The sequence below is a fragment of the Cariama cristata genome, unplaced genomic scaffold (assembly GCF_000690535.1).
Source record: "Cariama cristata isolate BGI_N322 unplaced genomic scaffold, ASM69053v1 scaffold6088, whole genome shotgun sequence".
NCBI lineage: Eukaryota > Metazoa > Chordata > Aves > Cariamiformes > Cariamidae > Cariama > Cariama cristata.
In genome coordinates this window covers 1-18,423 of record NW_009631580.1, presented here as the reverse complement: position 1 = coordinate 18,423, position 18,423 = coordinate 1, and the positions used below count along the sequence as shown (strand labels likewise).

The following is an 18,423-nucleotide window of genomic DNA, read 5'->3' as shown; positions in this document are numbered from 1 at the left end:
CCAGTCAGAAGATGATTAGAGCAGACTTTATGAAGATGAAGAACAGCTACTCTTCTCCCGTAAACACAGGGTGATTTCACTCATCACTACCACTAACAGCAGTTGGTAGCCTGAGCACAGCAGTGTACGGACGGGGCTGCTAGTGCCAAACCGTGCCACAGCTACACAAGTCAAACATTACTGAAGAATCCAGAGTTACAGAAGTGGTGACAAGTTGTAGCTGCACCCACCTACTGCACATTACCCTTGTGTACTCTTGACAGTACCAGTCCACACCACGTTTGCCAGTTACTTCCAAGCTTGGCTACAGTGAATTCGATTAACAGTAGGATTTTTCTCCTGGAATAAGGCGCTACAGTGTAGAAGCATTTGAACACAACTTGAAAGAGTTTACAGCTCTTGACAGATTACATTTGGCTCTTCTAAAACAGGCAGAAAAAGAAGCACTTTAAGATAAATAAGAGGGTGGGAAGGTAAGTGGAAGGTACTAGATGAAACTGTGATTTTCAAAAACCTTCAGGCAAGAAGCTTGATCTTACCTTTTAATCTTTTCACTTGTGCTTATCAGGGTACAATTGGAAAAACAAAAGGCCTGTCTTCGCAGTGAAAGCTGGTGCACTGCGTAAAACAAAGTCACAAGTTTATGTTTCTCACTTCACTGTCAGGCCTCCACTCAAGTCAGTTTTTCCTCAGAGCAGCTGGTTGAAACAAGCCTCAATTCCAGCCCTCAGAATTTCCTCCAATGTCACCAAAAGAGAATCCCCCCTTTCTTCTCTCCATGTCCCAGTGTCCCACTTCTGTCTCCACACAGGTATTATCTAACTTAACACCCTTGCACAAAAAAAAAAAAAAAAAATATCCAAAACTTTCCAGAGCTCTCTTGGGCCTCTGCTTCAGTAACTCTTTATTTCAACACATTTTATGAATCTGAAACAATGTTCTGGAAAGCCTGACTTTAGACATAACAAGTAAGGAACATACCAGTTAATTTAAGCAATATTTTTACATATATATAGGTAAAAAAATAAATTGTCTTGATAGGACATATCGTGTAACCTGATTAAGAAACAAGTCCCCAGAAGCTGTGCAATACAGCAAAATGCACTGGCTGTATAGCTGACATCAGGATAGCTAACTGCTTATTTTCAGAATTTAAAAAAAGAAAACCAACCCACAACACCCTAAAGACAGACCATTCTAGCCAAGAAAAAAACTGATTCTTTGTTGGAGATTGCAAAATGTTGTTGAAGAGGCTCCATGTTGCTACTTGACTTTAGTTGGACTTTCTTTCCCGTTCTCGTGCAGTCACAAAGTTAAGCAGGTCGATGGCTGTAACGATGCCAAACACCATTTGCCGCTTACTGGAGGAACCATCAGTGTGATCTACACAGAAACAAAGAGGGGATTCTGGCTTTAGGAGGCACAAAACCACACCATCCTGCTTGGTTTTAATGGCACAGTTTGTAAAGGCAGGTGCCAAGGCATCCCAGTTCCACGTGTCAGGGCCTGTTGGTGGAGTTGGTTATCACCGATGACTCTTGTACATTGAGCCAGGACCCAAATGGCATCTTGACCAACAGTCCCATGGGATGTGGCAAGGATTTTCATTTCAGAAAGGCTCCTCAACAAAAGGGATATAGAAACTGAAACATTATGGAAGGAGGTATAAGGGTCCATCAGATTTATTTTTCTTGAGGAGAAAATTCAAACCAAATCCTGTTATAAAGTGCATTTTCCTCATACATTAGTTTCTGTGGCTCTACTTGAAACAGCTGCAAACTGATATTATCTCGGTAGAACCAGGGGCCACTAGAGGGGGACAAGCAACACTACCATCTTCCTACACCACTGTTGGATACAGAATTAGTATAAAAAACACCACAATATGACATTTTCCCATTCAGATCCAAAAACCGTATTGACTGTCTAATCATTGCCGCATTGAGAGTGTAGGTTCAAGCAGTTTTTTTCATTGTGAGCATAAGCCTTTGGCCTGGGAACCAAGTGGCCAAGTGACCTCTGGCCCTTTATCTGTGGTCTAAGTTCCCTGTTCCTAAAGCCTGGCTATACTGAGATGTTCAGCCTACTTATATACTCCGTTTGTTCAGTCAGCTGGATTGTCCTGGACTTTTCATTTACTCAATCTTTGTTCCATTGCAAGCTTCCAGTGAGACTCTAGGTTTACACATAGCCAGCACAGAGTCAAGAGCATATTCTTATGGAGATTATCAGGAAGAAGCCCAAATGTGATGACTATTTTTCATTTACAGTTATAATTAAGACAGTCGTTAGATAAATTTATCTGGTGAGTCTTAATATTCTTTTTAGTCTAGTTTCTCAATGTTTGTAATTTTGCAAGTTGCCTGGTATAAGGAAGATAAAACAGGAAAAAATACTATTCACATATAACACTGATATACCCTAGCTCTGAAGATTTATTTAATAACTTCCAGTTCATAAAGGCGGCAGTGTAAAGAGTTTTGAGAAGGATGAAGAAAAGTAGAGTTTGAAGGGGAGTACATTAGTTTAAACAAAATAAACAGGAAAATAAAATATTAAGCTGTCTTGAGATGGTGACATCAGTGTTGACATCTACATCTTAGTAAACTTTATGAAGTTGTAATAAAGGTTTTGGTTTAGAAAAACAAAAAATTGAAGTGTAGTTAACCTGGGATGCTCACTGTGATGGAACCGCTGGAAGCTGTCTGACAGGAGTAGGAAGAAGCAGTGCAGGAGCTTATTCATTGGCTTCCTGCTACTGACAAAGCCACTGCACAGTGGAGGGAACTCAGGCATTGCATTCCGAGCAGTGCCTGCTTGTGGAGCAAGTTACATTACAGTATGTGAGGTTATTAATGGATTTAACATTTACTCCACAAGAATTAAAGTGCTAGTGTCTTAACAAGTGTTAGTAGCCTACAGTTACAAACACAGAAATAGGATTTGGCTTCTTCAGAACTTATTTACACGCTTACACTTGTTCTTGCTTCTTGTTACCACTCAAAGATTACCTCTTACAACGTGCAGTACATCATACTCACACTGAATTTGTTCATGAACCACTAGAGCAAAGTGGTCTATTTCCAGGATATGAGAGAGTTTCCCCAAGTTGTCTTTCAGGTTAATCTGAGGAGAGAGTTACAAAACTTAAATAAAACAGTCCTTTATATGTTTAGTGGTCAATAATCCCCATATACTTTGTGCAGTATTAGAAACAATACATCAGCATTTATATACTGCTCCCATCTGAACTATTGTAAAACACTAACAAATCAAGGACGTCTTAAGAGACAAGTTTTCTTTGTTTCTAATTTCCCAGAAAATAGGGGAAAAAAAAAAAAATGAAGTTATTCATTCTGATTCTGCAAACATAATGAATATACTGAACATACTAAATATCTGAAAAATGTTACTGATGGAAGAAGGTCAAGTGTTCCATGTGTCCAACAAAAGAAGTTGCCATAAAACTCATTATACTGGGTGATTTTACTCTAGCAAGACTGGGAAAAAGTGAATGAATCAGGCTGCAAATCATTGTGGAAGTGAATATGATCTGCAAAGGCAGCAGAGGAAGAGAAAAGCCCAAACAAGCCAAAATCAAAGGTGAAGACTGCTCAGCTAACAGTGTATTCAGGTGCAAATCAAGGAACTGAGAATTAGAATTCATTTTCAGTGACGTTCAGCTTTGCTAAGACTAAACAAGAAAGCACCCTGTGTTGACTCTACAGAAAGAATAGAGATTCTTCTGAAACACTTAGCTAATGACCTGCTGGAACCATTTGAAAGAATGCATAGAACTGCTCTTCCTACATGCTCTAACATACTAAGCAGCAGCCACAGGTTTTATTACCCAGGAGACAGCAGCACCCACCATGTGACATACTTTCGTTAAAGGGGATTAAAGGAATTTACAGCAAAGTCTTGCACTGCAGATTAAAAAAGCCTTTATCCTGCAGTGAGTCCAGCTGGTGACTGAGGAATATATGCCACAGCATGAACAGTTGGGCTGCACTGGAACACAGAGCTCTCTTCTCCATACTGTGAGTTAGAAGAGATCAAAAGCATTCCCAGCAGCCTGTTTTAAGGGACCAGCAGACTATAGCACATACCAAAGCATCAATCCTTAAGCTTGTGGGCCAGGCAAGGGGTGGGGGGAAATCTGGATCTACTGTCACACCAAGTCAACCATCAGTCACCACCACGGACAACCAGTTTTGTGCAAATGTACGTGCAAAACCTAACTTTTGAACCTAAGTTCAAAGCTCACTGAAGGTGTAGAGCCTCTTGCCATGTAACGGTGTACAATCAATAGATCTGTTTTCAGGGACTAGGTAGGCTAAAGATAACCAGGACAAGCAGCCCAGGCAGCACGGGGACAGCTATGAAGACATCAACATGTTTTGAAATACTTAATGGAAATTTAACAGAACTCCCACGGAGTTTTCACTTGTCTCACTACTGCTCTTTCAAGCTCCCTAAAAATTTTTCCCACAAGTTTTCCCACGTTTAGGCATTTTTTAAGCCTACTAAGTCTTTAAGGCAATTAGCCTACGCACATGCTACTACACTACACATGACTGGGACTGCTTGTTTGGCTGTAAGGGCAAGTGACATGGCACAGCTCATGACCCTACGACTGAATTCTCTCCTTCCCCAGAAGTAGGCTCTGGTCCAGCAGGGATGCTGGGGACACCAGCCCTTGTGTTTAGCAGAGTGCTAAATGGTTTAGGACACTAACCAAAATCACACCAAGGAACAGACTAACAATTAAACACTAGACAAGAAAGCCTCAGAGATCATGCCCCAGCCCTATTTTCTGGTAAAGGCAGACAAGATGTCTGCTAACACTATGTCTGCGCCACTCCTAGCAGATATTTGTAACTGACGCAAAGATTCTTTGGGGAAGAAGAAGGGGTAGAGACCCCAAACCACTGCAACTAATATCTGACTCCACAAGAATGGCCCTCCTTTCCACTAACACATAGCACTTGTTTGGATTGGCAAATTATCCTGTGACTAGTTTCAAAGCCCTAGAGTACTATCCTACTGGAGACTTTTAAAAAAGCTGTATCAATTGCTCTTCTATTCTAAGAGATCGCCACAAAATAATTGTGGCAATCACATCGAAGAAAGCTTCCTGTGTTGCCAAAAAGATAGCTTTGCCTTAGTAGTCACAGGCTAAGCCAACCTCTTATTAATGCATGCTGTTGTACACATCCTAACCGTAGGATATCCTAACTCATTTCAGTGACACAGATGATCCCTTTTCCCCATTTCACCGATAAACAAGCCAAATAAGCTTGACTAAAGCGGTAAGAAAAGTAAAATTCACAATACTTCTGACGTTATGTGCATTTAACCATGTTTCTCCATTAAATCATCAATTCAAATGGAAAATAACCAATGAATGATGCTTTTAGTTAGCATGTTAGCAATACCACCACTTTTGTGTCACTCCCATTCCATCCTCCACCAAGAAAAAAAAAAGTCAGAACTAAATAGAAAAGAAACGGTTAAGCTGTTCTGTATTGAAGAAGCATGAGAAACTTCAAGCTGCCCATGGAAAAAAGCCACAACCTCAGAAGCGCAGAGAATTGGCTACTGCAGCTAACACCAGTGTAACTACAGAAATGATTGTACACCACCAGCCCCGGAAACTCTAAGGTGTCCAAGTGAGGGAAAACACAAACTAAGCAGTTTTGTTACGCACCACATTTCCACCTGATGCTTGATTATCTGTCTGGGAAGGAAAAAATACATTTACATTTGTCTATAAAGAACTAGCATCCTTTCTTAATCTCAGGGACTTGGTAGTTTGTAGACTGATCGGAAGCATTACATATACTTCTGGAATACAGCACCTCATCTACTATGAGACAGTTTTGAAACTAAAAGCCTGGTGAGAACTAGGTCAAGCGTTCCATGTTAAAAACAAAAACCTTTTCCTGCAAGAGAAGCAAAGCAACAGCAACAATACTTATATATTTTAGAAGAGCACCCATACAGCTGGGAAGTTGTGGTATCACCACATTGGATGGACAGGTGAAAGTGGCTAACATCAAAATTGACATATCTTGACGACATCCACTTTCAGCAGCCATCCCCCTGTTTCAGCAAGGCATCTGATACAAGAGGCAAACAGTTGCTCGTTTTTAGCCAATACAGAAATTATTTAGAAAAGCTGTTTCAACATCTCCTATCTCTTCCCCTGGATAGTTACATTGCCCAGATTTGTGCCGGGGTTTTGGGGGAAGGAGGAAGGGACAAGCATGCTAGAAGAAAGCCTGCTGATGTAATAGAAGGGCACAAGAAGAGCCACAACACAAACCTGGGAGCTAGTGAGTGACCTAGGACAGTTTAGAGCATGTCTGCGCTCAGTAACAGCTGCTCTGTATGGTCCCAGGTAAACATTACTCAACCTGATGCCACTGTAGTATTAGAACACCTACAGCAGTACTTTAAACCAGAGAAGTAGGTGTTGTAGAATATACCTACTTACCTGTTTAAATTGCTTGTAGATTACTTTGCTGACTTCATCAGAAGGCTGAACTTTTCCAGCAAGTAGTGAAGAAAGCATGTTACCCAGGGTAACCATGCCCAAAATCACCCTGGGGAAGGAGAGAGAGAAGATAGGGCTACACAACACAAAAACCTCAGGTGTTCTTGTAGCTAAAATCATCCACTCTCAGCCAGCCTGGAGAAATTGGGTCAACTACTTCATGGCATAAAGCAACTTTATTGACGGTATGTTTGGATTCTGTGTCTCTGCAGGAGACAGAGTCCAGTTCTCAGAAGTTCTGGAGACTCATACAGAAGAGTCAGCAGGCACTGTGGGTGCCTGGCCCTTCTGAGCATCAGGCTCTTTGTAACTCTAGTCCTTGCAACTGGAGAGTTGCTTGCAATCTGAGCGAGCTTTTGAAAAAGCACAACTTCATTGTTTTATACCCTCATCTGTCCTTTTCAAGAGTGTGATGGCCAGAGACAAACGCACCTCAGTTTTGCTCACTCCCCTTCTACCTACAAGGATCTGCAACAATTAATCCCTTCAGTTCGCACCGTAACCGGAGAGTAACTGAGCAACTCTCCATTATTCAGCCTGTCCTACAGGAAACCTACAGGTAATAAGGCATACCAGCTTGCTGGGGACACCCTGGTTTATAGGGGTCACGACAACATTGCACTATAGTGCAGTGTTCTGAAGAAACTGGGTGAAAGCTGTGATGGAGATGTGTAGGTTTCGGGTTGTTTTTTTTAAATACAAATTTCTACTTTGTTAAACAGCTATTATAAAAACCAATTAAATTATCCTGCAGAGATAGACTAAATATATAGTAATAATCATTAGAAGATTATTATGTGAAGGGCAGGACAATCCTGGCATGACAACATATTAAGTCCGGAATCAGTATGTTTAAGGTAACATTTGTGAACTGTGTTACTATAACAGAAGAAAGCTGAGTGAGAGGATATTATACTTCTGGTAAGCATTTAAAAGACATCCCTTGGGATCTGGTGAGGGAAGTGATTCATATGAATGAATAGTGATATATGTGGACATACCCAGATTCATCAACAACTGGTACCTGGTCGAATCCCTTCTCCCGGAGAATTTCAACAGTCTTTGCACAGGTAACAGTTGGAAGCACAGTCAGGGGAGCAGAGAGGCTTAGTTCCTGAACACTGATGTTCCACCACCTGAGGATGAAATAAAAAACAAACCCATGCAAGTCTTACGGAGAGAAGAGAACCAGTTGCTCATGTACAGGGGCCATCAACACTACAGGAATGACAAAAGGCTGCAAGGAAGAGTCAGGATTCAGCCAGAGTCAGTAAAGCTTCAAGGCTTTCAAGTTTTCTCCCCAATATTAGAAAGTCACTGAAGCGTGAGAAGGCTTTAAGATCGAAACCTTTTTCCTCATTTCATCTGCTTTCTAGGATTACAGATAGTTAGTGAAGAGTACTAATCTCCCTAGTTTCATTATTTGTATCTTACATAGAAAATTTTGTGTTGCTACTCAAAGAGCTAGCCGTATTTACGGTCATTATAGGTAGCAATTTAGGGAAGATCCCCTTCCACATATGTAGACATGCAGTGCTTTGCACTCAAGATCCGTGATCTCGGAAGGGTTCTCTGTATACTACTTTTTCATTTTAGATAAAACTCTCTTCATTTAAAAAAAAAAAATAATCATAAGCACCAAGTTCTTTTCTGTTGCCATGCAACTCAAAGAAGGAAATCAATCAATTAAGCAGATTTAATGAATATCTGCAATTATACATCAACACAACAGCATGAAAGATTAGCTAAATCAAAGGAAGTAGTGTAGATTGAAATGAGCTTTAAATTGACTTTAAGGCAGTTGCTAATTGAATAAAGGAAATCAATCAATTAAGCAGATTTAATGAATATCTGCAATTATACATCAACACAACAGCATGAAAGATTAGCTAAATCAAAGGAAGTAGTGTAGATTGAAATGAGCTTTAAATTAGCAACTGCCTTAAAGTCAATTGAATAGACTCATGATAATCCAAATGGATCTGAGATGCTTACCAAGGTTTTTTGACAAGGTCATCTTTCATAAACCCTTTCTGAATCATCCATTTGTCACTCAAGAACTTGGACCTGGAAAGCATCAGAAAGTGAAAAGCTCATTAGCAGGCTGAACATCTGACCGCAAACCTAACAGCACACATAGGCGACCGTTTACAGCTCACTACCACTAACAGCTAAAGCGTAAATGAAAATACACTGCCATTTGTCATCCACGCTTACCAGCCAGGGACATTGAAGAAAGGCTCATAGGAAGAAAAAGGAATCCCATAGGAAACAGAAGTTTCACCTACATCAGTCCCTTGCAATACGACAGAGACACAGCCTGAAACAGAGGAGTGCCAATCTGTACTCAGGCAAGGCCTGTCTGCAGTTTTTAGTCATCTAGTATTGTGTTGGATGCAACAGAAGTCAGGAAACACAGCTAAAAACATCATGTTTGGGGATATGTTTCAATGCGGTAGGAGAGAAACTCTTCAGCACAGCTCAGAGCCCTCACACTCCCGCCTGTAAACTCACCCCAACACTGGCTGCTGCTACAGTAATGCTGTGTTCCGCTGCGGGCACAGGCAGAGAGAGCAGACGGCCTTACAGGGACCCTTCCAGGAACAGGATAATACCAATGGTCCCCAATAAATGGACCCTTTCTAGATACCTCAGAAGTTGTGCCCCAAACACTTTCCTTGCTTGGGTAACTGAGTGCTGTAAGAACTATGTATTCAACTCGCTGCTGCTGTAAGGAAGACTGAGGAATGGCCTCACCCTTTTCTCAGATAGAAAACAAGCAGGTTCTTACATGTAGTTCCTGATAGAGTCAGGGAGGATAACAACACAGCGCTGACCTTCCTTCAGCTCTTTGGCTGCCTTCACAGCTACAGACATGGCACTGCCTGAGCTGCCACCTGCCAAAATACAGATCAGAGGCAAAACTGTCAAACTGTAAGTGAAATGAGAATGAAAGAAAGAGAAGAAGAGAGACAGCAGAGGAGCTCAAGGTGAGGAAGACAGCTTCTGAAGTGGAAGGAGGTCTCCCTGATCTGCATAAGGCTTCAGCCTCCCACATGCTATTCAGAGATACCCAGAGGATTTGCGTCTGGTCTTACCGCACAGCAGTCCTTCCTCTCGGATCATCATGCGTGCTAAAGCAAACGACTCCTCATCATTGCTCTTGTACCACTGGTCCACTACCTGGGAAAGGGCAGGAAGACAGAAACAAGGGTCTATTTAAATGAGGAGGGCTAGGGGAGCTACACAACCAGTGTGAATTCAACCCATGCTCTTTGAGGTAACAGCTGCCCTACTGAGCCATGTGCCCAGGTTTCCATCCTCCAAATGCCAAGTGGGTTTTTTTTGCCAAGGCAAGACGATCACATTAGCACAACAGGCTCCTTATTGAAACCTTGCTGTGAGAACACGCTGTTGTGAGACAGCCACAGAGAGCATCAGTTTCCTCCCCTCTTGGAGGGCTTCCCAGGGGCTCTGCTCAGGACATAGTCATACCACTTTTGGCCAGGATGTGTTGGGGTGCTTTGTTCGAGTCGTTCGTTTGGTTTTTTCGATTGGCTGGGGTTTGGGTTTTTTGTTTGTTTGGGTTTTTTGTTGTTGTTTGGTTGGTAGGTTTTTTTAAAAGAAAAAAAAAAAAGTAGTACTGTGTTCTAGGAAAATGTTATCTGCTCACAGCATTTCAACCTAGCATTGTAAAACAAATGTGGCCAGTGCAGAAGCCTTCCGGGACTGCTTTTGCTGATGGAAAGAACAGGAATTGTTCTGTCTGCTAGCCCTTCCCCTTCAGCTCAAAGAAATACTTCCCCAAGTTTTTCCTCCACCTTTCACCTCACGTCTGCATCTCAGAGGGCAAAGAGCAGTAAACCAAGAAACATGACTTACAGATCTATCCAACACCGTGGGGACAAAATCATATCCGATTCCTTCCACTTCATACATTGTCTTGTCAGTCTTGTTCAGTTCTTCTGGTGTAGCAAGGATGGAGCCTTCAGGATCAACACCTATAATCTGGAGAAGCAGTTTCCACTTTGGCTACCACAACACACTGCTTTTGACAACATGGCTATTTACTTATGAGCGCTGGCCTCATTACAGCTCTTGGTGTCACACTGGCTGCACACACAGCCAAGCTAACAGCAACCTAGTCTCCTATTCATTTCTTCCTGGCAACCTTCACCTCCCCTGTGAGCAAAATGCTTTGCTGCTTCTGGCCCCTTGGCAACCCATCCTGTCTCCACAGGCTGTGGACACTAAGTGAGGGGCACCACTTGTTCTACATGGGTTTTCCTTGGTTTAAACAGAAACACGATTGTCCTCATTCACATGTCAGGCATCATTACAGCCAATACATTTTGTGCCAAGCGTAAGCAGGTAAGTTTTATTTTGTTTACCACTCCCTGCCTACGTAGGAAAATACTCACAATTGAAACACAATTCCAACTTCTGTGAGGAAATCTAACATGGCACACAGGTAGACACACAGGTTGGTGTGTGCATAGAAAATTTCACTGGGTAAAACCTCAGCAGCTCCAGACAAGTGAGCGAAGGTACAATCAGAGAGGAAACACAAGGCTGCAGTACACACCAGAGAAAGAAGCTTCTCAGGCACCCCATAAAGGGATCCAAGGGCCAGTTTTCATCTGCTGAGCCAAACCTGAACTCTGGTCACAAGTGAGACCAGAGCATGATGATTTCAGACAGTCTGCTCAAAACCACCTTCTAACTGAGAATTTTCTAAGAGCTTCCCATAGAGACCCACGTGCCAAATAGAGAAGTCTGAGGTTCACCCCGCTGAAGAGAAACGCTTTAGGCTTGCCACTTACTTTGCAACCTGGACACTTCTCCTTTAGCTTTCTAGAGAGGCCAGTGATAGTACCTCCTGTGCCAGCTGTAGCCACTAGCATGTCTATTTTTCCTGTTTAAGGGAGAGGGATAGAAGGCAGTTGTGAAATCTCCCCCCGAAATGATGGATTGAAAACCCACTTACATCTAAGTATGGACTTGCTTCAACAAAAACACAGAAAGTGGCAGAAAAGGGCAAGGCTCTTTGCTTCCCAAGAGCTGTTATGAGACCTACCTTGAGACCACCTTGCTCAATCCTCCTTTACTTCAACAATGGTTTTGAAATGTCCGTCCAGTGGCCTGACAAGGCACCAATCTGCTGTACTTTGGACACCGCTGGAGGTGGCCCATAGAGCTCACACCTGTAGTTTTCCTGTTACTGTATTTGCTCACGCAGATAATTAATTCTCCAACTTAAAATGAGCAGCCCATTATATTAGTTAATTTACTGAATGAGTGCCAAGAGTATGGGATAGGCATCCATTGAGAGAACTGTTAACACAACTACTCTCTCATTTTCATGTGAAATAGACTGTTTTGGTCATGAGCACTTAGAGCAAGTGCAGGTATGATAGTTCATCCTTCTGTCACCACCTACAGTTTCCCCAGTGCATCCACATGACAGCTTTGTTAAAAAAAAGTTTTAAAAGGTCACCAATTCACACACAAAACCAAATGCTTACCAGTCAAAAGAATACCACCCCACCAAGCACGGGTAACTGAACAGTGCCTGGCTTATGAGGAAAAGTAAATACGAACAAGAAGCCTAAAGCCAGAACTCATCTAGACTCTCAGTTTGTGGGACAGTAGCTTGTTAAAGTATACTCATTTTAACTCAAACTTAAAGAAAGTTTGCCACAGAAAGACAAGCCAAATCCTCTGAACAGCTAGAGTTACTTTTGGGGGGCAGGGAGGAGAACCCTTCAGGTGGTCCTCCGAACAAGAAGCCTAAAGCCAGAACTGATCTAGACTCTCAGTTTGTGGGACAGTAGCTTGTTAAAGTACACTCATTTTAACTCAAACTTAAAGTTTGCCACAGAAAGACAAGTCAAATCCTCTGAACAGCCAGAGTTACTTTTGGGGGGCAAGGAGGAGAACCCTTCACGTGGTCCTCACCTTAATGAGAAGGAATTTAATAGCTGATTTTCTTAGTAGAGGGTCGCAGCAGAAACTCCTCGGCCAGGTGAGTTAGCTCAGCTAAAGCTCTCTGCTGCCACAGCTCAATCACTTCTGGTACTCCAACTCAGCTGCCTAGAGCTAACATTGAAATGACTGCTGCAGAGTAAAAAGGTCTTACTGGTGACAACTGCAACGCAGAGCAGTTCGTGCTCCTGAGGACTTCTCAGTGAAGGAGTTTCCAGTATATTGGAGTATTTGGTCTGAGAATGTAAAAATACCTATTTCTGTGTTTGTGATCAGAGAAAAGTGTACCTATTCTTTCATATCAGTTCACCTATGGGTTTTTTTGTCTGTTTTTTTTTAAAGATAACTTAAGCATTACTGCTTTCTCCACCTGATCACAAGCAGAAGAGTCTAAAAACCAAAGCATTCTTCTTTAATGGAAAAAAAAAAACACCAACACATTTAAACTACTACAACTACTGAAATAAGGTAATTGTCTAATGACACACAGCGTATGTATGGGATTTGCTGTATCAAAATCCATGCATTACTCATCTACCTCAGGTCTCATTCTCCAAGTACCTAACAATAAGAGAATATTAGGGACTCATTGAAGAGGGAGTTAACAGTAGAACGAACATACCTTCACATTGCTGCAGGATCTCTTCAGCTGTGGTGTCATAGTGCGTCAGGGGGTTGCTGGCATTACGGTACTATATTGAAAGACAGAATAGCCATTAAGTAGACCAGAAAGACTAAATTCAGTGCGAGGCATTTCAAGAACATGAAAAACATTCTCCAAGCCTCACAACAGCTACATATACTCTTTCCAGACTGTTTCTTTATCTATTATCTGGACCTAGGCAGAACGCCCAAGGGGAGATAAATTAGGTCCCTTAGGAGGATTGTAAGAGTAGCTCTCAGGTGTCAGGACCCTCCAATGCCAGTCCTATCTTTGGGACAGTTTCTTTTAGGAACACAGCCCTTGTACCCATTCATTCCGCAGAGGAGTGCCAGTTCAGTGGAAAAAGCCACCCCGGTGCTTTGCAGTTTCTGTAAACCCAGGCTCGTTGCTTCCCTCTACTGACCATAAAAACTACAGTATGGTGATTGCTCAACTACAGCTCCAGGCCTGGGACATCTTCTCCTCCAGAGACACATGTAGGGTGTTGAACAGTCAACCAAGGACACTAAGGAACAAGGCTGCAATACCTCCTCCCGTGCTACACTTGCACCTCTGACCTCTTGGCTCTTACCTGGTCCAGTATGTGTGCATTGGGGATTTCGTTTTTCAGCCTCCATGCTACTCCCACGTGAGATTCAGGAGAATCAAATCTGGCAGTAGTTGGGGTTCTCACAATCTCAGCACCCAGAGCTCTCAGGACATCCACCTGTAGCAAATAAAGGTGGTCACAAAACCCCAAAACACACTCCCAGCACAGAGACTTCACTGGGATGCAGCGGAAAGAAAACATCTTCCCTTTTACCTGATCTGCAATAGCCTCCTTAGCAGATCTCCTAAACCCCAGCCTCATCGCTGAGCCATGGGTCCAAATCCTTCATGTCATTTGGTCTTAACTAAGCTTTACTTGGGAGCTAGATGTCAAATTTCTGTTTCTAGTCTAGGCCTTTAGGCCTGTAGGGATTATTACGACACACTGAGAAGCCTCATTCAGGCAAAACACCATCTCCTCTCATGCTATTCACATATGTTCCGCACTCCAACAGTGCTAAAGCCCAGTATTTTATGTTTAAGTGCAAATTATGTATATTTACACAGGCAGCAAAGGAGATCCTCCAGGGTCCTATACACCATTCAACTGCTACAAGGGCACCAAAGCTTATGACACTGAGCTAAGGCAAAGCCTGTCTTCAGAGGGGAAGGAGGCCTTCGGCGCTGCCTGGCACACGGCAATGGCCATGCGGTACCTCTCCCTCCAGAGCAAGGAAGAGCAAGCAACAGGTACAGGTCTTCAAGGGACATTGTTCTCATTTGTGCCATTGCTCTTCAGTTGGAACACTGGAAGTATTTGAACTGAGATAAGTGGTTTTGCTGACAAAAATTTGCTGCCTCAATTGTGAAACACAGGGGATCTTTTCTCTCTTTTTTTCTTTTGGCTGCAGGTGCAGCACCACAGGAGAGGGCTTGCTCTAGAGCTAGATGTTTTGTGTTTTCCACAGTGAAGGTAAGTGGACGTCACCCAGGTGGCTTTTCCTTCCCCTTTGTTGTGGTGACACAACTCAGATGCTTACCAGTACCCGGCAGTGTAACTTGGGGAGCTCAACAGGCTCCCTCACAGCCTTGCTCAGCCCAGTGCAGAACAGAAGAATATTCAAAGCTTCAGCATTGCCTTCCTTAGTCCTCCTTTGCTCAGGGAGGCACAGCTAACTCACGGATGGGAAGTCACTTCAATGTGCTAGGTAAATCTCAAGTTTCCTTGAAATTTGTATTTAAACCAGTTATGACCATTTTCCAAGTGACAATGCTGTGGGGATGAGTCTCAAAGACATTTTCAGTCCATGGCTAGCCAGCCTGGATTTCTCTGAGCACCGCCAACAGCCCCTCAGCAAAGTTCTGCCTGGCCGATGACTTGGAGACCAATAGCCTACACCTTTGTTGCTAAAGCCACAGCACTCATCTGCACCAGGAACTCTGCAAGTGCGAACATTCTTGTTTTGAAATTCTTGAAAATAAAAGGAGATCTGACCTTCTCCATGCTCATTTTCTCTGGCATCACAATGATACAGCGGTAACCCTTCACTGCTGCAGCCAAGGCCAGCCCAATTCCTAGAAGCAAGCAAAGACACGTAGAGCATACAGTGAGGAGCAACAAAGAGCAAAACCCACAATGCTAGCTTTGGCATGCCCTGGCTTTAATCAGATTTTCACCAGGGGCTTGAGTGTCTCTAAAGAGGTGGCAAATGGAATGTTTCTGGCTACTGGGAAGAACTGGATTTACAGATGCTGCTAGCTCTTTGAGGATCACAGCCAACAGAAAGTTTAGCCAAGGGTGCGGAATCTTGACATGTGCGAACTGCTAGCTTTACCACAGGCACATCACCTTCCTCCTGTCTCGCCCACTTCATTTTTACAGAAGTAATTTGGGAAAGGAATGAAATTTAAGCTAAAGAAGACTAGAGCAATTATTTTGATACTGTCAGAAGAGCGTTAGGTAAAGAAGACTAGAGCAATTATTTTGATACCATCAGAAGAGCGTTAGAGCCTCTATTGACTCAATTCTGCATTAAATCCCTAGTTTGCAATGTGCTGAAATGAAGCCCTTTTCAAAAAAAGACATGACTCAAATGCTGTTTGTGACTGAGATTCTAATGCACTATGTCAACTTGCTACCACAGTGCAGTACCTTGTCTGTTAGAGACAAACACCTCATTTCTACTTTAAAAGTCTGCACCTCCAGCCTGATTTCTGCCTTCCAGCTCGTCACTGTCTGCCTACCTGAAGAGCTAAGCTCAGAACTGCCTTCCCCATAGAAAAGAAGCTTACACCTCTTATGAAATCACCTCCCTGCTGGATAAGCTACAGATCAAGTTAGTTGTTTAACTTATTCATCAGTGACCTGGATGAAGGGACAGAGCGTACCTCAGCAAGTCTGCAGATGATACAAAACTGGGAGGAGCGACTGATACATCACAAGGCTGCGCTACCATTCAGTGAGACCTGGACAGGCCAGAGAGCTGCGCGGAGAGGAACCTGATGAAGTTCAACAAAGGCAAGCGTAGGGTCCTGCACCTAGGAAGGAATAACCCCATGCACCAGTACAGGCTGGGGGTTGACCTGCTGAAGAGCAGCCTGGCAGAGAAGGATCTGGGAGTGCTGGTGGACAACAAGTTGCCCATGAGCCAGCAATGTGCCCTCGTGGCCAAGAAGGCCAGTGGTATCTTGGGGTGCGTGAGGAAGAGTGTGGCCAGCAGGTCGAGGGAGGTTCTCCTCCTCTACTCTACCCTGGTGAGGTCACATCTGGAGTACTGGGTCCAGTTCTGCGCTCTCCAGTTCAAGAAAGACAAGGAACTACTGGAGAGAATCCAGCAGAGGGCAATGAAGATGATGAGGGGACTGGAGCATCTCCGTGATGAGGAAAGGTTGAGGGAACCGGGTCTGTTCAGTCTGGAGAAGAGAAGACTAAGAGGGGGATCCCATCAATGTTTATAAATATCTTGAGGGTGGGTGTCAAGAGGATGGGGCCAGACTCTTTTCAGTGGTGCCCAGTAACAGGTTAAGGGGCCACGGGCACAAACTGAAACATGGGAAGTTCCATCTGAATATGAGGAAAAACTTCTGTACTTTGAGGGTGGCAGAGCACTGGCACAGGCTGCCCGGAGAAGTTGTGGAGTCTCCTTCTCTGGAGATATTCAAAATCTGCCTGGACACGATCCTGTGCAACTTGCTGTAGATGAACCTGGTTTGGCAGGGGGGTTGGACTGGATGATCTCCAGAGGTCCTCTCCAGCCCTGACCATTCTGTGGTATGTGTCTGAGGTCAGACTGCATGGCACCTCCCTTGCTGCTTTGGGTAGCAGCCACAGTACCAACAGATGCCCATGACAACGCCTCACAGGCAGTTCAGTCTACACAGAGACTTGCTTGTTCAAAGCTGGCTCTGTTTCTGCATGGTGCTGGATTGCGTAGGGGTGAAAAAAATGTCTTTAACTGTTCCTGTAAGTGAAGCATAACTCACATCTCAAGTAATTCAAAGTAGTATTTAAATATTTGGGGGGGAAAACAACCACAAACTTTTCCCAGTGTATTATAGATAAATATGGATGCCCAAGTCAAAATAAATAAGATGAAGGTCTCACTAAGGCCAAGGACTGAATAGAAGCCATCCAGCACTCTCCCTTATGGTCTGCGATGAACAAAACATTTTGAGACCTGAACTTTAACACTTTGTACTTTCTGCTACCGACCTGGAAATGTAGCAAACATCAAAACAGGACTTTGGCTGAGGGAGAAGTGGGATGCAGAGAGGACAAAAATATAACACGTTAGTTCTCACATTTAATGTACTCAGAAACTCTGAGCAGGACCCTAGAGCAAAAGCCAATTCTCTCAGGTTACTGTCTGACCTGGTCTTCCCTTTTACATGAAGAGAGACAGCTTTCTGAAGTAATTGTCCTGTATCTCCTTCAGTTCTGCCTTCTTTCTCTCTTTTGGATTTTGTAGCAAGGAGAATCAATTATCAGGTACTCACCCAGAAAGCAGGACATCATAGTATGACCTCAGATACTGGAGGAATGCAACATATAGTGATATTTTGCACTACATGCCATTGTTAAGGCAAGAGGTGTCACAAGGGCTTCAGTTGCACTGCACCTCCTATAGAGCAGCTGCTGAGCAAATGGTGACAGATCCAACTTCCCAGCTTTCTGCTAAAGGCAGAGGAGCTGACCTGTGACCAGCTCATCATCCCAGTACCTTCCATTAACAAGGGTTGGACCGGCTCAAAAGAACAAAAGAAAGATCTGCCTGGCCTGGGTCTATTGGAATGCAACAGTGGAGGGATGCCCAGGAAAGAGTTTAAGAACAGGACAAGACACCTCTCCAGAACACATCAGGCAGGAGAGTAGCTTGTAGGTCAGCTCAGGAACCTCCTCAGAGAAGGCAGCATATTTTATATTTAACTAGCTCAAGGGGGAGCATTCCAGGTATGTTTCCTCGCCACCAGTAGAGCAGTTTAACAGAAGCACAGCAGCTTTGATGCAGGAGCCCAGAGTTAAGTTCAGTCTGCTCAGATCATCAGATGCTCTCTCCTGGCCCCTGACTAGCAGAGCTGTTCCTTCCTCCAGCCCTCCAAGGAGGAGACACTGACCCAAGTGGAATCTGTTGAAAACCTAGGTGTGCAAGGGCTATGTCAGCAGACAGTGCTGTGGGGATGCAGCTCA

At 43.5% G+C, this 18,423-nt stretch overlaps 1 protein-coding gene across 1 annotated transcript; it reads right to left on the bottom strand.

The window, feature by feature from the left end:
- Positions 1-1,261: 1,261 nt before the first annotated feature.
- LOC104166161 (cystathionine beta-synthase-like) lies at positions 1,262-15,311 on the bottom strand (the record flags this gene model as incomplete). Its single annotated transcript, XM_009706005.1, has 12 exons — positions 1,262-1,383; positions 3,042-3,126; positions 6,500-6,608; positions 7,561-7,695; positions 8,555-8,626; positions 9,351-9,456; positions 9,658-9,742; positions 10,442-10,567; positions 11,383-11,474; positions 13,167-13,236; positions 13,780-13,914; positions 15,232-15,311. Coding segments are annotated over 12 exons (1,205 nt in total), but the record flags the coding sequence as incomplete, so codon positions are not given.
- Between the last annotated feature and the right edge of the window lie 3,112 nt (positions 15,312-18,423).